Below are 15349 nucleotides of genomic sequence, written 5' to 3'. Positions count from 1 at the left end.
CTCACTGCCTTGTCTTCTGGATTCCTGCACCCAGTGCTTTGTGCTCTTGAGGGTTACTGAGGACCAAATTCATGGTGGGTTTTTCAGTTCTTGACTGGCCTCAGTTAATCTCCTCTTGAAAGGTTTCCTCTCTTGGTTTCCAATATCTCTTCATCTTCCAATTCCCTCTTGTTTCTCTCTTCCTCTGGGTCTTTTTCTGGCTCCTCTTTCTCATCACACCTCCTGGATTTAGGTGCCCTCTGAATATCTTCCCTAGAACACAGTTCTCCTCTTGCTATATTCTTCTTTGGGTACTTAGCTAGTTTCATGGTTTCAGCTGTCAGCTAGAGACACATGCTCGCAGCGCTAGTCTGGACCTTCTCCAGAGTTTTAGTGCCAATAAGAGATTTCCAACCAGATGTCTCCCACTGTGGGAACACCAGGAACTTTCAACTCAAAAGGTCCCAAGCTGAACTCATCATTTTGCCTTCCAGACACATTCTTTTCCTTATTTTCCTCAACTGTGTCAATACCATCACTCTCCTAATCGCCTACGATAAAATCCCTACATCACCATTGGCTCCTCCCTTTCCTTTGCTCCCCATATCGATTCGGCAGCAACCCTGTTTGAAGCAGTTCTCAAATTAGATCGTAATCCACCAACTCCCAGTGGGATCTGCTGGGTGAATACAGATACTATATGGTGGTTGTCAAGATCTTCAGGATGAATGGTTGCTTTCTCTGTTCCCCTCTCCCATTAGACATGACAATCATAATCACAGTAAGGTACAAGTGAGGTATAATAACTACAACTCCAGTGAAAATTTAAAAGTTAACTCTTTTGTCCTCCAACTCACCGTCTTCACTAAATCACTTAATTTTGTTGAGATTCAAATTAAGTACCCAATAAATTTTTAACATTTAAAAACATATTTGCTTTTAATCAAATTGCCTCTAGAGAGCCTTGATACTTGGGATTATCTTTACTAAAGAGAAGAAAACTCTCCTGGGGTGTATTTATATTAATAGAAGAAAAATGTTGCTGATTGGCCAAGCAAAGGCATAAACTCTAGTTATACAATGTGAAAATGCAACAGAGGGAAGATTTTTGTTTGCTTTTATTTTTCTGCCAGCGCTTTTGAAATGATAATGTGTCCGTGTTTGTCTATTTTTAAGGACAAGCCCTAAAAATGATATTAGTATAGATGACTATTTAATAAGTTTTTTCTCACAAACATTCTAGAGAAAGAAAGCAGAGCATTTAAAGTAATATATGAGTTACGCTTGAAAGAACAGCGAGTGAAACATTTTCCCTATAATAATTTTACATAATGATATATATAATAATTTTACTAGCTTAATATACCAGGAACTAAGAAAGATATCATTAGAAGGAAAGAGTCAGGAAATGTACCAAAAATATTTATGGAGTATATAAATGAAAGAAACTTAATTGCTAATTTCTAGTATTTTTGACTGTTTCCTTCTATTGTGAGCCAGATTTATTCTGATCATATTATCAAAAGATTAAAGAATAAATTATATATTACCTGTTGCCCAAATGCATCCCCCAACCATTGCAAAAGGCCAAAACTTAGGGCAATGCAATATCAAATTGACCACCAAGGCAACCAACCATACGGCAGCACAAAGTACCCACTGGAGAAACATTCCTGGAAATTAAAAAAAAAAAAAATGGTGTCAGTGTTTCAAACTGATTTAAGGAAATTAGTGCTCAGGGATATCAATGAGTTATAGTAATGGTCACAATTTACTGAATGCCTATATGCTAGGCACTTTACACGTTTATTATATTTCTTGTTAACTGTGCATCATAATTAACCTGAGTTCAGAGACAGAAAAAATGAATCTGAGGTGAATCCAAATAGCTAACAGGTTGTAAAACTGGAATTTGAACTTGACTCCAAAGCTTGCTCTACACTGTGCATCCCTGCTTAACAGGGGTCAAGAATTTTCTACCAAAAAGTATTGGCAAGACCAAATCTATATATTTTTGTTCAGATGCTACAGTCAGTGCCATTCCTCACCAAAGACACGGCATTAAGAACTTTGTAATAGCACAACAGTAATTTAAACTTTTGGGGATTGTATATGCTACTTTGAGATAAACATAAAGTCCTTTATGGCCACATGTAGGCCTCATGCACTTGGAGTTGAGTGTCTGCGACGAGTCAGACATTCCAGACCCGAGAATTAGTCTTCTAGATCAGGGCTATTCCCCTTCCTATGCTCTGCGCTGCCATCTGCCAGTCATTTGAAGGTCATGAGGTGATCTGAGGTATATCTGTACCTTTCTAAGGCTTAGAAAGAGGGTTTAGGGATTAAAAGGATAAGGAAAATGTCGACATTGGAAGAAATAGTGGTTGTAACTCAACGTAGCACTTTTGACTCTATTGGAAGATTTTTGCCTTATTTGTATTCAACCTCATGGTGGAGGAGAATAAAAAAGGCTGTTAACGTCTAAGACAGAAAAAGGGTTAAGAATACAGAGATGCAAGAGGACTTCATTTTATAAGTTCTTCATTTTACAAATGAGAAACTGAGAACAAAAGAGTGGATCAAGTTTGCCTGGGATCATGCAGTTCTCATAAAATACCCAAAAGCTGGGTCTTCTACCCCTTAGTATGCTTTTCGTGATTTATTTATTTACTTTTTTAGTACTTTTCATTCCTGTTCTAACTCCAAAGGGAAAAAGAAAGCTTCCAGAGGGAAAAAGTTTGTAATTATATTGTCTAAGTAGTATAAAGTATATATAAAGTATAAGAATAAAGCCTGAGATAAGGTTGAAAAAAGTTAAAAAAAAAAAAAGACAGAAACTGGGGTGATAACACAGTGCTTCCCACCAGACTTTCACCATAACATCCCTAATTCCTTCTCCCGGCTTTATTAAGAAAGGCAGGTAGATAAAAACAACTATTGCTTCTCCTTCCCTAAAATTCACATTACAGTCAGTTCTACCACAAAGTGATATGCGTTTCTAAAAAACCCCTGCACTATGTAAAATCATGTGATAAAACTCACGGAGCTGAGGACGCAACACTCAAAAACTTCATCAACAGCGTATTAAAAAAAGATAAGAGCCAAGTAAAAGTGGTGGTACAATTTTACACTGGTTAAGTGGTTAAGAAATTCACAAATGCTACAATAAACATGGCACTTTACCTTGAAAAGGACCTGAATTTTGCTTATGCAAATGGGCGTCAGAAGTGCTGTAGCTTATGAATTATTGTGAAGGCAGTGAGTGAGGGTTTGAACACCAGATGTGGTTGAGTGTAGTCCAACAGAGCTGGCAGTTGTGTGAGGGGTGTGTGTGTGAGCATATTTTGTGCATTACTATGAATCTTTATCCATCTGGGTGCAGTTTTCTGTGTTCACCTAATATTTGTAGGAGTCAAAATTGCATATAAGCAAACACAAATTTTGTGTTATGCGTAAATTGTTTTCTATTGTATCAATTGCATTGGCAATTTGTGTTTGTAAAACAAGTGTTATTAGTAGAGCTGACTAATTTCCTTCTTTTGTAAACATAACACATACGGCTAAAAAGCTTTCCGCATCTTTGCTTTACCATGAAACACAATCTTAAGGTTATCCTATACTGACTAGCACTCAGTAACCTGGCATGGGCATTATCAAATGATTTGTTTTAAGCTCTATTCATCTGGCTTCAGGTACAGCAAAATTCATTTTTATAGCCATCCTTTAATAAGGACCAAAAAAGGGAACATCACATTTAAAATTCATTTAAGATTAACAATGAAGTAAACATAATTACCATCTCCAGTCTCATATTTTTTAAGTGGTACAAAGTTTGAGCCAAACAAAAGGATGGCTACAATACAGGATATGAAACCAGTGGTGAGGTCTGTTCCATTATTGCTCATGATACTGGTCCTGCCTGAGGGCAAGCTGGTTCACTTTCGACTTGATGTACTTTTCAAGAGTTTCTGAAATAAAAGGAATAAAAATGAAACAATCAAGAAGTTGTGAGTCTGTGAGCAAATTGTGATAAATACATGATACTTATTGAGTTTTTCAAAACTATGGTAAGAGTCCTTCCAGATAAAAAGTTAAGACATTATGAAATTATGTATTACATTCACATCCCATGTTCATTCATTCATTTTTTCATTTATTTTATCAACAAATATTTTTTGCTCATTGACCTAAGAAATAAACAAAAATCCAAGCAAACTTTGTCTTCAGAGCTTGAAAACTTTTTCCAAGATGTGGATACAATTTGTATGATACTGTAAAGAAATTCTCCTATGTGGGTAAATTGTATAATGAAGATTTGTGGACCAGGATTCTGTTCAGTTCAATTGGTTGCTGTGACAATTAAATGACAGAGCATGTGTGAAGACTTTGAGAATTATCGATGCCTTCTGAGCACAAGCTCTTCTACTATTTGAAACACAAGCTTAAGGGCATATTTAAGTTGTATCGTTGCTACACACTCAGGATCCCCTAGAGGTAAAGCCACTTTTCTTTATCAGTAGCACACCCCCCATCCCCTGTGTGCAATAGTTTAAATAGTTCATGAAATGCTCTATTTATGACTTAAAAAAAAAAAAAAACTGAACAGACACAAGAATCTCCTAAAGATCTCTTCAACAATATCCTAAATCTCTTGAAGGTGGCCAAGGTGGTGAAGAAGGAAGATCCTGATCCCACCTCCTTCCATGGACACACCAAAATCACAACTATTTACAGAGAAACTATCAATGAAAATGACCTGAAGACTAGCAGAAAAGAGCTTCTACAACTAAAAGTATAAAGAAGGAACCACAAGGGGATGGGAGAATGGGTGGAGACACAGTAGAGTCAGGACCCACGCCCCTGGATAGGTGACCCACAAACAGCAGGATAATCACAATTACAGAGGTTCCCCCAAGCAGCGAGGGGTCCAAGTTCCACACTGGGCTCCCCAGACTTGGGGTCCTGTACAGGGAAGATGAGGCCCCAGAACTTCTAGTTTTGAAGGCTAGTGAGACTTGCAGCTGGGAAAATCAGAGGGCTGTAGGAAACAGAGCCTCTGCTCTTAGAGGGTGCACACAAAATCTCACATGTTCCAAGACCCAGGGCAGAAGCAATAATATGAAAGGATTCAGGGTCAGACCCCTTGCTGATCTTGGAGAGCTGCCTAGAGAGGCAGGAGGCAACTAATACTTACCCTGGGGACACAGATGTTGGCAACAGTCATTTTCAGGAGCTCGTGCTGCTACGAGGACACTGGTGCTGGCAAGCACCATTTTGAAGTCCTCCCACTAGCCTATTAACACTGGAACCTGGCCTCACCCAAAGGCCAGTTGGCACCAGTCCTGTGATGCCCCAGGCCAAGCAGCCAGCAATGCAGGTACACAGCCCAACCCACTAGCAGGCCAACTGAAGCCATAGATAGCACCTCACCCCTCCTTAGTCCCTAGTATCTCCAGGGCTTGGCCCTGCCCATCAGCAGGCCTAGACTAGCTCCAGGACCCCCTGGCTTGCAGGTAGATATTCTAGGACTTGATTCTGCATTAGGGGCTCATGGAGCTAGTGCTAGCCCACTGGTAGAGCATGTGAGATTTTGCATGCACCCTTTAAGAATGGAGTCTCTGTTTCCACAAGTGGGCTGGCACTAGTTCCATGACCCCCTGGTGCACTTTAGCCAGCAGCATTAGGACCTGGCCTCACCAACCAGTGGGTGGACACCAGCTCTGAGACAACCTGGGCCCCATAGCCAGCCATGCTGGGACTCAACTGTCTCCCACCAGTGGCCAGCAGTCTCTGCACTAGGCAGGGCCCGACAACCAACTGGGCCTAGGGTTAGCCACACCTACCAGTGTACATACAGTAGTTGGCCCTAACACAACAGAAAGGCTCATGCAGCCCATGTAGGGGGCACCCCTAGAGCATACAGCTCTAGTGACAAGAGAGGAGTGTGCTGCTGGGATGCATAGGATGTCTACTACATAAGACCACTTCTCCAAGCTCAGAAAATATAACCAACCTACCCAATACAGAGAAAAAAAACAAAGAACCAGAAAAATGAGGTGACAGAGGAATATTTTCAAAATGAAAAAATAAGATAAAACTCAACAAGATTGGGAGATTGGGATACCAAATTGTACACTCTAAATATATGCAGTTGATTGTATGTTAACCGTATCTCAATTAAAGTTCTAAAAAAAAAAAAAAAAAAACTCAACAAGAAAACCTAAGTGAAGTGAAGATAAGCAATTTACCCAATAAAGAGTTCAGGTAATGATCATAAAGATGCTCAGTGAACTTGGGAAAAGAATGGATGAAACAGTGAGAATTTTAACAATGAATTAGAAAATATAAAGAAGAACCAGAGGTGAAGAATACAATAACTGATATAAAAAATACAGTAGAAAAAAATAACAGTTGATTAGATGATACAAAAAAGGGATCAGTGAACTCGAAGACAGGGCAGTGGAAATCACCCAAGTTGAACAGAAAAAAGAATTTTAAAAATAAGGATAGTTTAAGAGACCCTGGGACAACATCAAGCATAGTAACATTCACGTTAAAGGGTGCCAGAATGAGAAGAGATAGAAAAGGAGCAGAAAACATATTTTAAAAATAATAGTTGAAATTTACAAACAGCTCATTTGGCTCAATATCCAAAAAACAAACAACCCAATCAAAAAATGGGCAGAAGACCTAAACAGACATTTCTCCAAAGAGGACATACAGATGGCCCAAGAGGCACATGAAAAGGTGCTCAGTGTTGCTAATTATTAGAGAAATGCAAATCAAAAGTACAATGAGATATCACCTCACACCGGTCAGAATGGCCAACATCAAAAACTCATTACCTCACCAATAAATGCTGGAGAGAGTGCGGAGAAAACAGAACCCTCCTACACTGTTAGTGGGAATGTAAATTGGTGCAGCCACTACAGAGAATAGTATGGAGGCTCCTTAAAAATCTAAAAACAGAGCTAACATATGATCAAGCAATGCCACTCCTGGGCATATATCCAGAGAAAAACATGGTTCAAAAGGATACATGCACTCCAATGTTCACTGCAGCACTATTTACAATAGCCAGGTCATGGAAGCAACCTAAATGTCCACTGACAGATGAATGGACAAAGAAGATGTGGTACATATATACAACGGAATATTGCTCAGCCATTAAAAAGAATGACATAATTCCATTTGCAGCAACATGGATGGACCTGAAGATTATTATACTAATTGAAGTAAGTCAAACAGAGAAAGACAAATATCATATGATATCACTTATGTGTGGAATCTTAAAAAAATGATACTAATAAACCAACAAAACAGAAACAGACTCACAGACTTAGAGAGTGAGCTTATGGCTACCAGGCAGGACGGGTAGGGGGAAGGGATAGATTGGGAGTTTGGGATTGACATGTACACACTGATATAGTTAAAATAGATAACCAACAAGAACCTACTATAAAAAAGAATTAAAAAAAATAGCTGGAATCTTCTATAACCTCAGAAAAGAAACAGTCATCCAGATCCAGTAAGCAAAAAAGTCCCAAACAAGATCAAATCAAAGAGGTCCACACTAAGACACATTGTAATCAAAATGGCAAAAATTAAAGATAAAGAGAGCACATTAAAAGCAGGAAGGAAGAAGCAACTAGTTACATACAAGAGCATGCCCATAAGACCGTCAGCTGACTTTTTAGCAGAAACTTTGCAGGCCACAAAGGAGTGGCATGATATATATAAAGTGTTTAAAGAAAAAAACAGCAACCAAGAATACTCTACCTGGCAAGGATATCATTCAGATTTCAAGGAGAGAGAAAGAGTTTTACAGATAAGCAAAAGCTTAAAGAGTTCAGCATCACCAAACCAGCGTTACCAGAAAGGTGAAGGGAATTCTCTGAGTGGAAAAGAAAAGACTACAACTAGAAATATGAAAATTATGAAAGGGAAAATCTCACTGGTAAAGGTGAATATATAGTAAATGTAGTAGATCAACCGCTTACCAAGCTAACAGGAAGGTTAAAAGACAAAAGTAATAAAATCATCTATATCAACCAAGTAGTTAAATGATACAGAAAACAAAAAGATGTAAGATATGATGTCAAAAACACTAAACATCTGGGGGGGATTAAAAATGCAGGATTGTTAAAATGTGTTCAAACTTGAGAGATCATCAACTTAAAAAATCACACATATAGGTTGCTTTATATAAATTTCATGGTTACCACAAACCAAAAATCTGTAGTAGATACACAGACAAAAATAGAAAGGAATTTAAACATACTATTAAAGATAGTCATCATATCACAAGGGGAGAGAGCAAAAGAAGAAAAAGGAACAAAAAAGAACTGAAAAACAACCCCAAAACTTTTTTTTTAAATGGTAGAAAGTACATACCTATCATTAATTACTTTAAATGTAAATGGACTTAATGCTCCAATCAAAAGACACAGAGTGGCTGAATGAATTAAAAAAAGAAGACACATCTATATGCTATTAAAAACTCACTTCAGATCTTAAGCCACACCCAGACTGAAAGTTAGGGGATGGAAAAAGGAATTCCATGCAAATGGAGATCAAAAGAGAGCTGCGGTAGCAATACTCACATCAGATAAAACAGACTTTAAAATAAAGACTGTAACAAGGACATTACACAAAAATAAATAAATCACTACAACAAGAAGATATTGGGTGTAAATACATATGTACCCAACATAAGAGCACCTAAACACATGGTAAGGGAGTTAAACACTCCACTTACATCAATGAACAGGTCACCCAGACAGAAAATCAATAAGGAACCATGAGCTTTAGATGACACATTAGGTAAGATGGATTTAGATGGATAGATACATAGAGAGATGTTTATAGAACATTCTATCCAAAAGCAGCAGAATTCAGATTCTTTTCAGGTGTGCAATGGAACATTCTCCAGAATAGATCACATGCTGGGCAGCAAAATAAGTCACATTAAATTAAAAAACCTGAAATCACATCAAGCATTTTTTCCAACCACAATGCCCCGAGACTGCAGAAATCAACTACAAGGAAAAAACTGCAAAAAACACAAATACCCGGAGGCTAGACAACATGTTACTAAACAACAAATAGGTCACTGAAGAAGTTAAGAGGAAACAAAAACATACCTGGAGACAAATGAAAATGAAAACACACGGATCCAAAATCTATGGGACACAGCAAAAGCAGGAAAAAGTTTATAGCAATTCAAATTTACCTCAGGAAATAAGAAAAATCTCAAATAAATAACCTAACCTTAAACCTGAGGGGACTAGAAAAAGAATAATAAACAAAACCCAAAGTTAGTAGAAGGAAAGAAATCATAATATCAGAGCAGAAATAAATGAAATAGAGACTAGAAAACAATCAAACTAAGATTTGGTCGTGGAAACTAACAACTTGTTCTTTGAAAAGATAAACAAAATTGATAAGCCTTTAGCCAGATTCATCAAAATAAAGGTCCAAATAAATGAATCAGAAATGAAAGAGTAGTTATAACTGACACCACAGAGATACAAAGATCACAAAATATTAGCATAAACAACCTAAAAGAAATAGACAAATTTCTAGAAATATACAATCTCCTAAGATTGAATCAAAAAGAAATAGAAAGTATGAACAGATCAATTATCACAATGAAATCAACTCAGTTAAAAAAAAAAAAGCTTCCAATTAACAAAAATCCAGGACCAGATGGCTTCACAAGTGGAGTCTACCAAACATTTAAAAAGAATTAATGCCTAGCCTTCTCAAACTATTCCAAAAATGTCAGAGGAAGGAATGCTCTGTACTCATTCTATGAGGTCAACAGCACTCTGATATCGAAACCAGACAAAGACACCACAAAAAAAGAAAATTAGAGGCTAATATCCCTGATGAACATAGATGCAAAAATACTCAACAAAATATCAGCAAACAGAATTCAACAATACATTAAAAGGATCACACACCATGATCAGGTAAGATTTATTCCAGGGATACAAAGATATTTCAGTATCTGCAAACAATCAGTGTGATATACCACATTAATGAATTGAACAATAAAAACCATATAATCATCTCAACAGATGCAGGAAAAGCTTCTAACAAAATTCCATATCTATTTACGATAAAAAAAATCAACAAAGTGGATAGAAAGGGAATATACCTTAACATAATAAAGGCCATATATGATGAACCTACAGCTAACATCATACTCCATAGTGAAAGGCTGAAAGCATTTCCTCTAAGATCAGGAACAAGACAAGGATGTCCACTCTTGCCACTTTTATTGAATGCAGTATTGGAAGTTCCAGTCATGGCAATGTGGACAAAAAAAAAAAAAAAAGAAAAGAAAAGAAAAGAAAGAAAAAAATCAAAGCAATCCAAATAGGAAAGAAAGATGTAAAACTGTCACTGTTTGCAGATGACATGATACTATATATAGAAAATCCTAAAAATGCATCAAAAAAGCATTAGAACTGGTAAATGGATTTAGTAAAGTTGCAGGATACAAAATTAATATACAGAAATCTGTTGTGTCTCTGTACACTAACAATGAACTATCAGAGAGAGAAATTAATAAAACAATACTATTTACAATAGCATCAAAAAGAATAAAATGTCTAGGAATAAATCTAACCAAGGAGGTAAAAGACCTGTACTTGGAAAACTGTAAGACACTGATGAAACTGAAGATGACACAAACAAATGGAAAAATATACCATGCTCATGGATCACAAGAATTAATGTTGTTAAAATGATCATACTATCCAGGACAATCGCAGATTTCATGCAACTCCTATCAAAACAGCAATGGCATTTTTCACAGAATTAGAATGAATAATTCTGAAATGCATATGGAAATATAAAAGACCTCCAATAGCCAAAACAATCTTGGGAAAAAACAAAGCTTGAGTTATACTGTTCCTTGATTTCATTCTACTAAGCTACAGTAATCAAAACAATATAGTACTGGCACAAAAAACAGAAACACAGATCAATGGAACAGAATAGAGAGCCCAGAAATAATGGGCTCTCTATGGTCAATTAATCTACCACAAAGGAGGCAAGAATATACAATAGGGAGAAGAAAGCCTCTTCCATAAATGGTGTTGGGTAAACTGGACTGCTTTCTCATCCCATATACAAAAATAAACTCAAAATATATTAAAGACTTAAATATAAGGTCTGAAACCATAAAATTCCTAGAAGAAAACATAGGCAGTCCACTCTTTGCCACCGGCCTTACCAATAATTTTTTGGGTCTGTCTCTTCAGACAAGGAAACAAAAGCAAAAATAAAAAACAAATGGGACTACATCTAATTAAAAAGCTTTTGCACAGCATGGAAACTATCAATAAAATGAAAAGGAGGCCTACTAAATCAGAGAAGATATTTGCAAATGATATATCTGATAAGAAGTTAATATCAAAAATATACAAAGGATTCTAAAACTCAATATCGAAAACAACCTAATTAAAAAATAGGCAGAGGACCTCAATAGACATTTTTCCAAAGAAGACACACAGATGGGCAACAGATTCTTGAAAAGATGCTCAACATCACTAATTATCAGAGAAATGCAAATCAAACCACACTGATATATCACCTCACACCTGTCAGAATGGCCATCATCAAAAAGTTTACAAATCACAAACGCTGGAGAGGATGTGGATGTAAACTGGGGCAGCCACTATGGAGAACGGTATGGAGGTTCCTCAAAAAAACTAAAAATAGAACTACCATACCATCCAAGAATCCACTTCTTGGTATCTTTCTGAAGAAAAACTAAAACACTGATTCAAAATGATACGTGCACACCTCTATTGATTACAGTGTTATTTACAACAGCCAAGATATGGAACAAGCATCCTAAGTGCCTAGCAATAGATGAAGGGATAAAGAAGATGTCACACACACACACACACACACACACACACAGGAATATAACTCAGCTATAAAAATAAGGAAATCTTGCCATTTGTGAAAACATGGATGGACCTAGAAGGTATTATGCTAAGTGACCTACATCATATGCAGAAAGATAAATATCATATGATTTCACTAATATGTGGAATGTGAAAAACAAAACAAAGGAACAAACATAACAAAGAACAAACTCATAGATACAGAGAACAAATAGGTGGTTACCAGAGGGGAGCAGGTTGGAGGGAGGAGTGAAATAAGTGAAGGGATTAAGAGGTACAAACTTCCAGTTACAAAATAAATGAGTTCCAGGGATACAGATGAAATGTACCGTATGGGGAAAAATGTTAATTATATTGTAATAACTTTATATAGGAACAGATGGCAACTAGACTTATTGTGGGGACCCTTTTGTAATGTATAGAAATATCGAGTCACTGTGTTGTGCACCTGGAAATAACAGTGAAATAGGTGAACTATACCTCAATTGAAAAAAAACAGGTATAGCCTGGGAGGAAATGTGTCAAAATGCTAAAGATAGTTATATTTGGAGGGTGGGGATTATAGGTAATTGCAAATTTGTAGATTATGCTTTTATGTGTTTCCAGTACTCTACAATGAACATGTATTGCTCGTAAAATGAGAAACAAAACAATAAATATAATTAAAAGTGAAATGAAAAAAATGTACCTCAAATCGCTTCAAGATTAAGGTGCTTGAAAAATACCTTTAGGACTCTCCAACAGTGCAAGGTCAGCAGTTGTGTCTTGCACCGTACTATCAACCAGCCAGAACAAAGGGAAGCATCTAGTCAGCTACGTGTACAATCTGGTAGCCACTGGTCACATGTGGATAACTAAATTTTCATTAAAATCAATTAAAATTAAGTAAAAGAAAAAACCCAGTTCCTTAGCTAAGTTAACAGCATTTTAGATGCTCAATGGCCACATATAGGCAGTAGCTACCATCCTGGACAGAGCAGATTATACGCAGAATATACCCATCACTGCAGAAAGTTCTATTGGGCAACACTGCTGAGCTTATCAAAAAGTTCTGGTTTCCTATGAAGAAAAGGACCAAAACCCAAATAGCCAAGAACCAGATATTTTTCATAAGATAACATTTAGAAAAGGCTACTGAACATAATTCACTTTTTTAGTTGTACAAGCTACATGAGAAAAAATGTCATTTTTATCACAGGAGGTAACCAGAGTCATGCCACAATACCATTCTGAAATCATGTTTTGCACATTGACCTCTCGGTTCATTCACTTCTCTACATGAGTCTTCTGGAATGGAATTTTAAATAATCCAGTCTTTTTTTTCCCCCAAATTTAATATTATAGTGATAACTTCTTGTAGATATGTACTGAGTAAAGTACATCTGAAATCACCTTTCCTTTTTATTTTACAACGATAAATATTTACTTTTAAGGTGTTTAGCTTTTTTTTCACAGATTGTTCCTTATGTGTACTTTGCAAAGAATATTAAATATACAACTACCTACAATACTTATTCTTTGGTATTATTAAAGATGGTTTAACTCAAAACAGAAATAACTTCAAAATTGACCAATAAATTTTAGTATGAAAGGTATCAATTTGAAATTGTGTGTGCTTTCTTAAAAAAACAAAACAAAACGGCGGTAAGACAATATCACTCCATGGGGATGTAGTTGAGGAAGAGACACAGGCGTATTTAAACACTGACACAGTAACACAACTTCAAACAAAAGAAAATAATAGTCTTACTGTTAGGTGGAAAGCAAGCTTCCACCCTGTGGCTTACATCAATGGCTTACATGGATTTTGCTCATATTTCTGCTAAAATATCAGAGCTGCAAAAGGTCAGAGGAACAGGAGGTATCCAGGAAGGATATCACAGGACTAAAGACACATGATTAGGTCCAGCTAAGAAACCAATTTTGTTGCCATTGTAACTAAAATCAGCTGGGGTGGGGGGTGGGGGTTAAAAAAAAACCTTATAAAGGAACAAAAAACCTTTATAAGCACATTGAGAAGAGAATGCCTACCCTCAAAAAATAGCAACATGAGCAAAAAGATGTCCCTATTGAAGAATATTGACAGCCCTAAACCTCTCAGATTTCCTTGACAGAATAATCTGGTGTGCTAATCACAGTGCATGCACTGCATTTTGACTGTTGAGTGAATATTAATCAGAGTTAGTTATTACCTGCAGATAAATGAAGTTTATTGCATGCACCTCTGGTACACTTCAGAAAGCATGTGATCCAGTTTCATCGTGGGTTGGCAATGTTTACTATCTTTAGGGAAGAGTCTACTTCTTTCTAAATCAATGAAATTTCTGTAGAAAAGAAAAAAAATATCACTCTAGCACATTACTCCCAGTTGTTTTTAGTGCAAATCTGTCAGGCTCAAACTACTTTTAAATAATATTTAAATTAACTTAACACTACATTGAAGTAGTTTTTAGTGTTTAAGTATCTACTTACATATTTTAAGTTATAATTATTTTTATTCTAGTACTTTTGTTTCATTGAATAGTACTTCTTTAAATTTCTCGTAGTAATTTAAACTTTTCCCTCTAAATCTCTCCTAGCAATTTTAAGTTTTTCCTCTAAATCTCTCCTAGCAATGTAAAGTTCTATGGGGACATTTTTTTGTTGGCATTTGGTATGTTCTGATCAATATCGCTTGCTCCACTTTACTGAAGATTTCGGTTTTAGTTTCATGCTAATTTCCTCAAATCGCCTGGCAAGCTCCGCTTGTGTCTTCGCTAAAATTAGCAGTGCTTGAATTGACTTATTCTGAGCTTTTCTTTTCTTTTCATTTCAATCAGGAGCACGTTTTGAAAAATCATCAGACACTCCCCCTCCAGGCCTGCGGGTCCTCCCTGAGCGGCGGTCCTTCCAGCTCGCGCGGCCCAGGCGGCGATGCCCGCGGCTCCGCACCTGCGCAGCTGCCTCCCCGCGACCGCGCCCCGCCTGCCGCCGCCGGATCCCCTGCGCACCCGGCGCCCGGCCGGCCTGGACTTTCTGCGGGACCATTACCTGTGCACCTACAGGAGGACAGGGCGGGACTCCGGCAGCCACGGTCCCACACTCGTCGGGGCGCCGTTCCTTCCGGCGGAGCCGTCGGTGACCGACACACCTGCACGCCTGGCCTGGGAGAAGGGGACAGGGCTTAGCAAAGGAGACCTGGGACCTGCCGGGGCGGTAGGTTGGGAAACACCTTCCTATGGCTGCTGGGCAGAGCACCATCACGTGACTGGTGTGAAGTCACCAGGCCCTCTGTCAATCAACCAGCAAACTAGAGAGGCTTTTGTGTATTTTAAGAGGTGATTGTTTAGGGAGCGCTGAGCGTGTCACCCTCTCCAAATGTCCCAGAGCTTGGTATGATCTGTACTGTTTATGGATAAAAGGACAAGGGATTTCTCACAATTGTTAGAGATTATCTAAAGCTGATT

The 15349-nt window shown here is 37.4% G+C and overlaps 1 protein-coding gene across 4 annotated transcripts in view; it reads right to left on the bottom strand.

The window, feature by feature from the left end:
- The window catches only part of TMEM144 (transmembrane protein 144), a 45269-nt gene extending 30153 nt beyond the window's left edge, over positions 1-15116 (bottom strand). For 3 of the 4 annotated variants that reach the window (XM_057729302.1, XM_057729304.1, XM_057729305.1), the window contains exons 1-4: positions 14934-15116; positions 14096-14227; positions 3776-3947; positions 1530-1652 (exon numbers count right to left, since the gene is read on the bottom strand). In XM_057729302.1, the coding sequence (XP_057585285.1) occupies positions 1530-1652; positions 3776-3884 (232 nt within the window). In that variant the 5' untranslated portion in view covers positions 3885-3947; positions 14096-14227; positions 14934-15116. The remainder of the gene's footprint in view (positions 1-1529; positions 1653-3775; positions 3948-14095; positions 14228-14933) is intronic. The other variant, XM_057729303.1, reaches the window with a different exon arrangement.
- Between the last annotated feature and the right edge of the window lie 233 nt (positions 15117-15349).

The sequence above is a fragment of the Hippopotamus amphibius genome, chromosome 3 (assembly GCF_030028045.1).
Source record: "Hippopotamus amphibius kiboko isolate mHipAmp2 chromosome 3, mHipAmp2.hap2, whole genome shotgun sequence".
In the NCBI taxonomy this organism is placed as follows: Eukaryota; Metazoa; Chordata; class Mammalia; order Artiodactyla; family Hippopotamidae; genus Hippopotamus; species Hippopotamus amphibius.
Note: the sequence above shows the minus strand (reverse complement) of the source record. Positions and strands in the feature narration are given on the sequence as shown.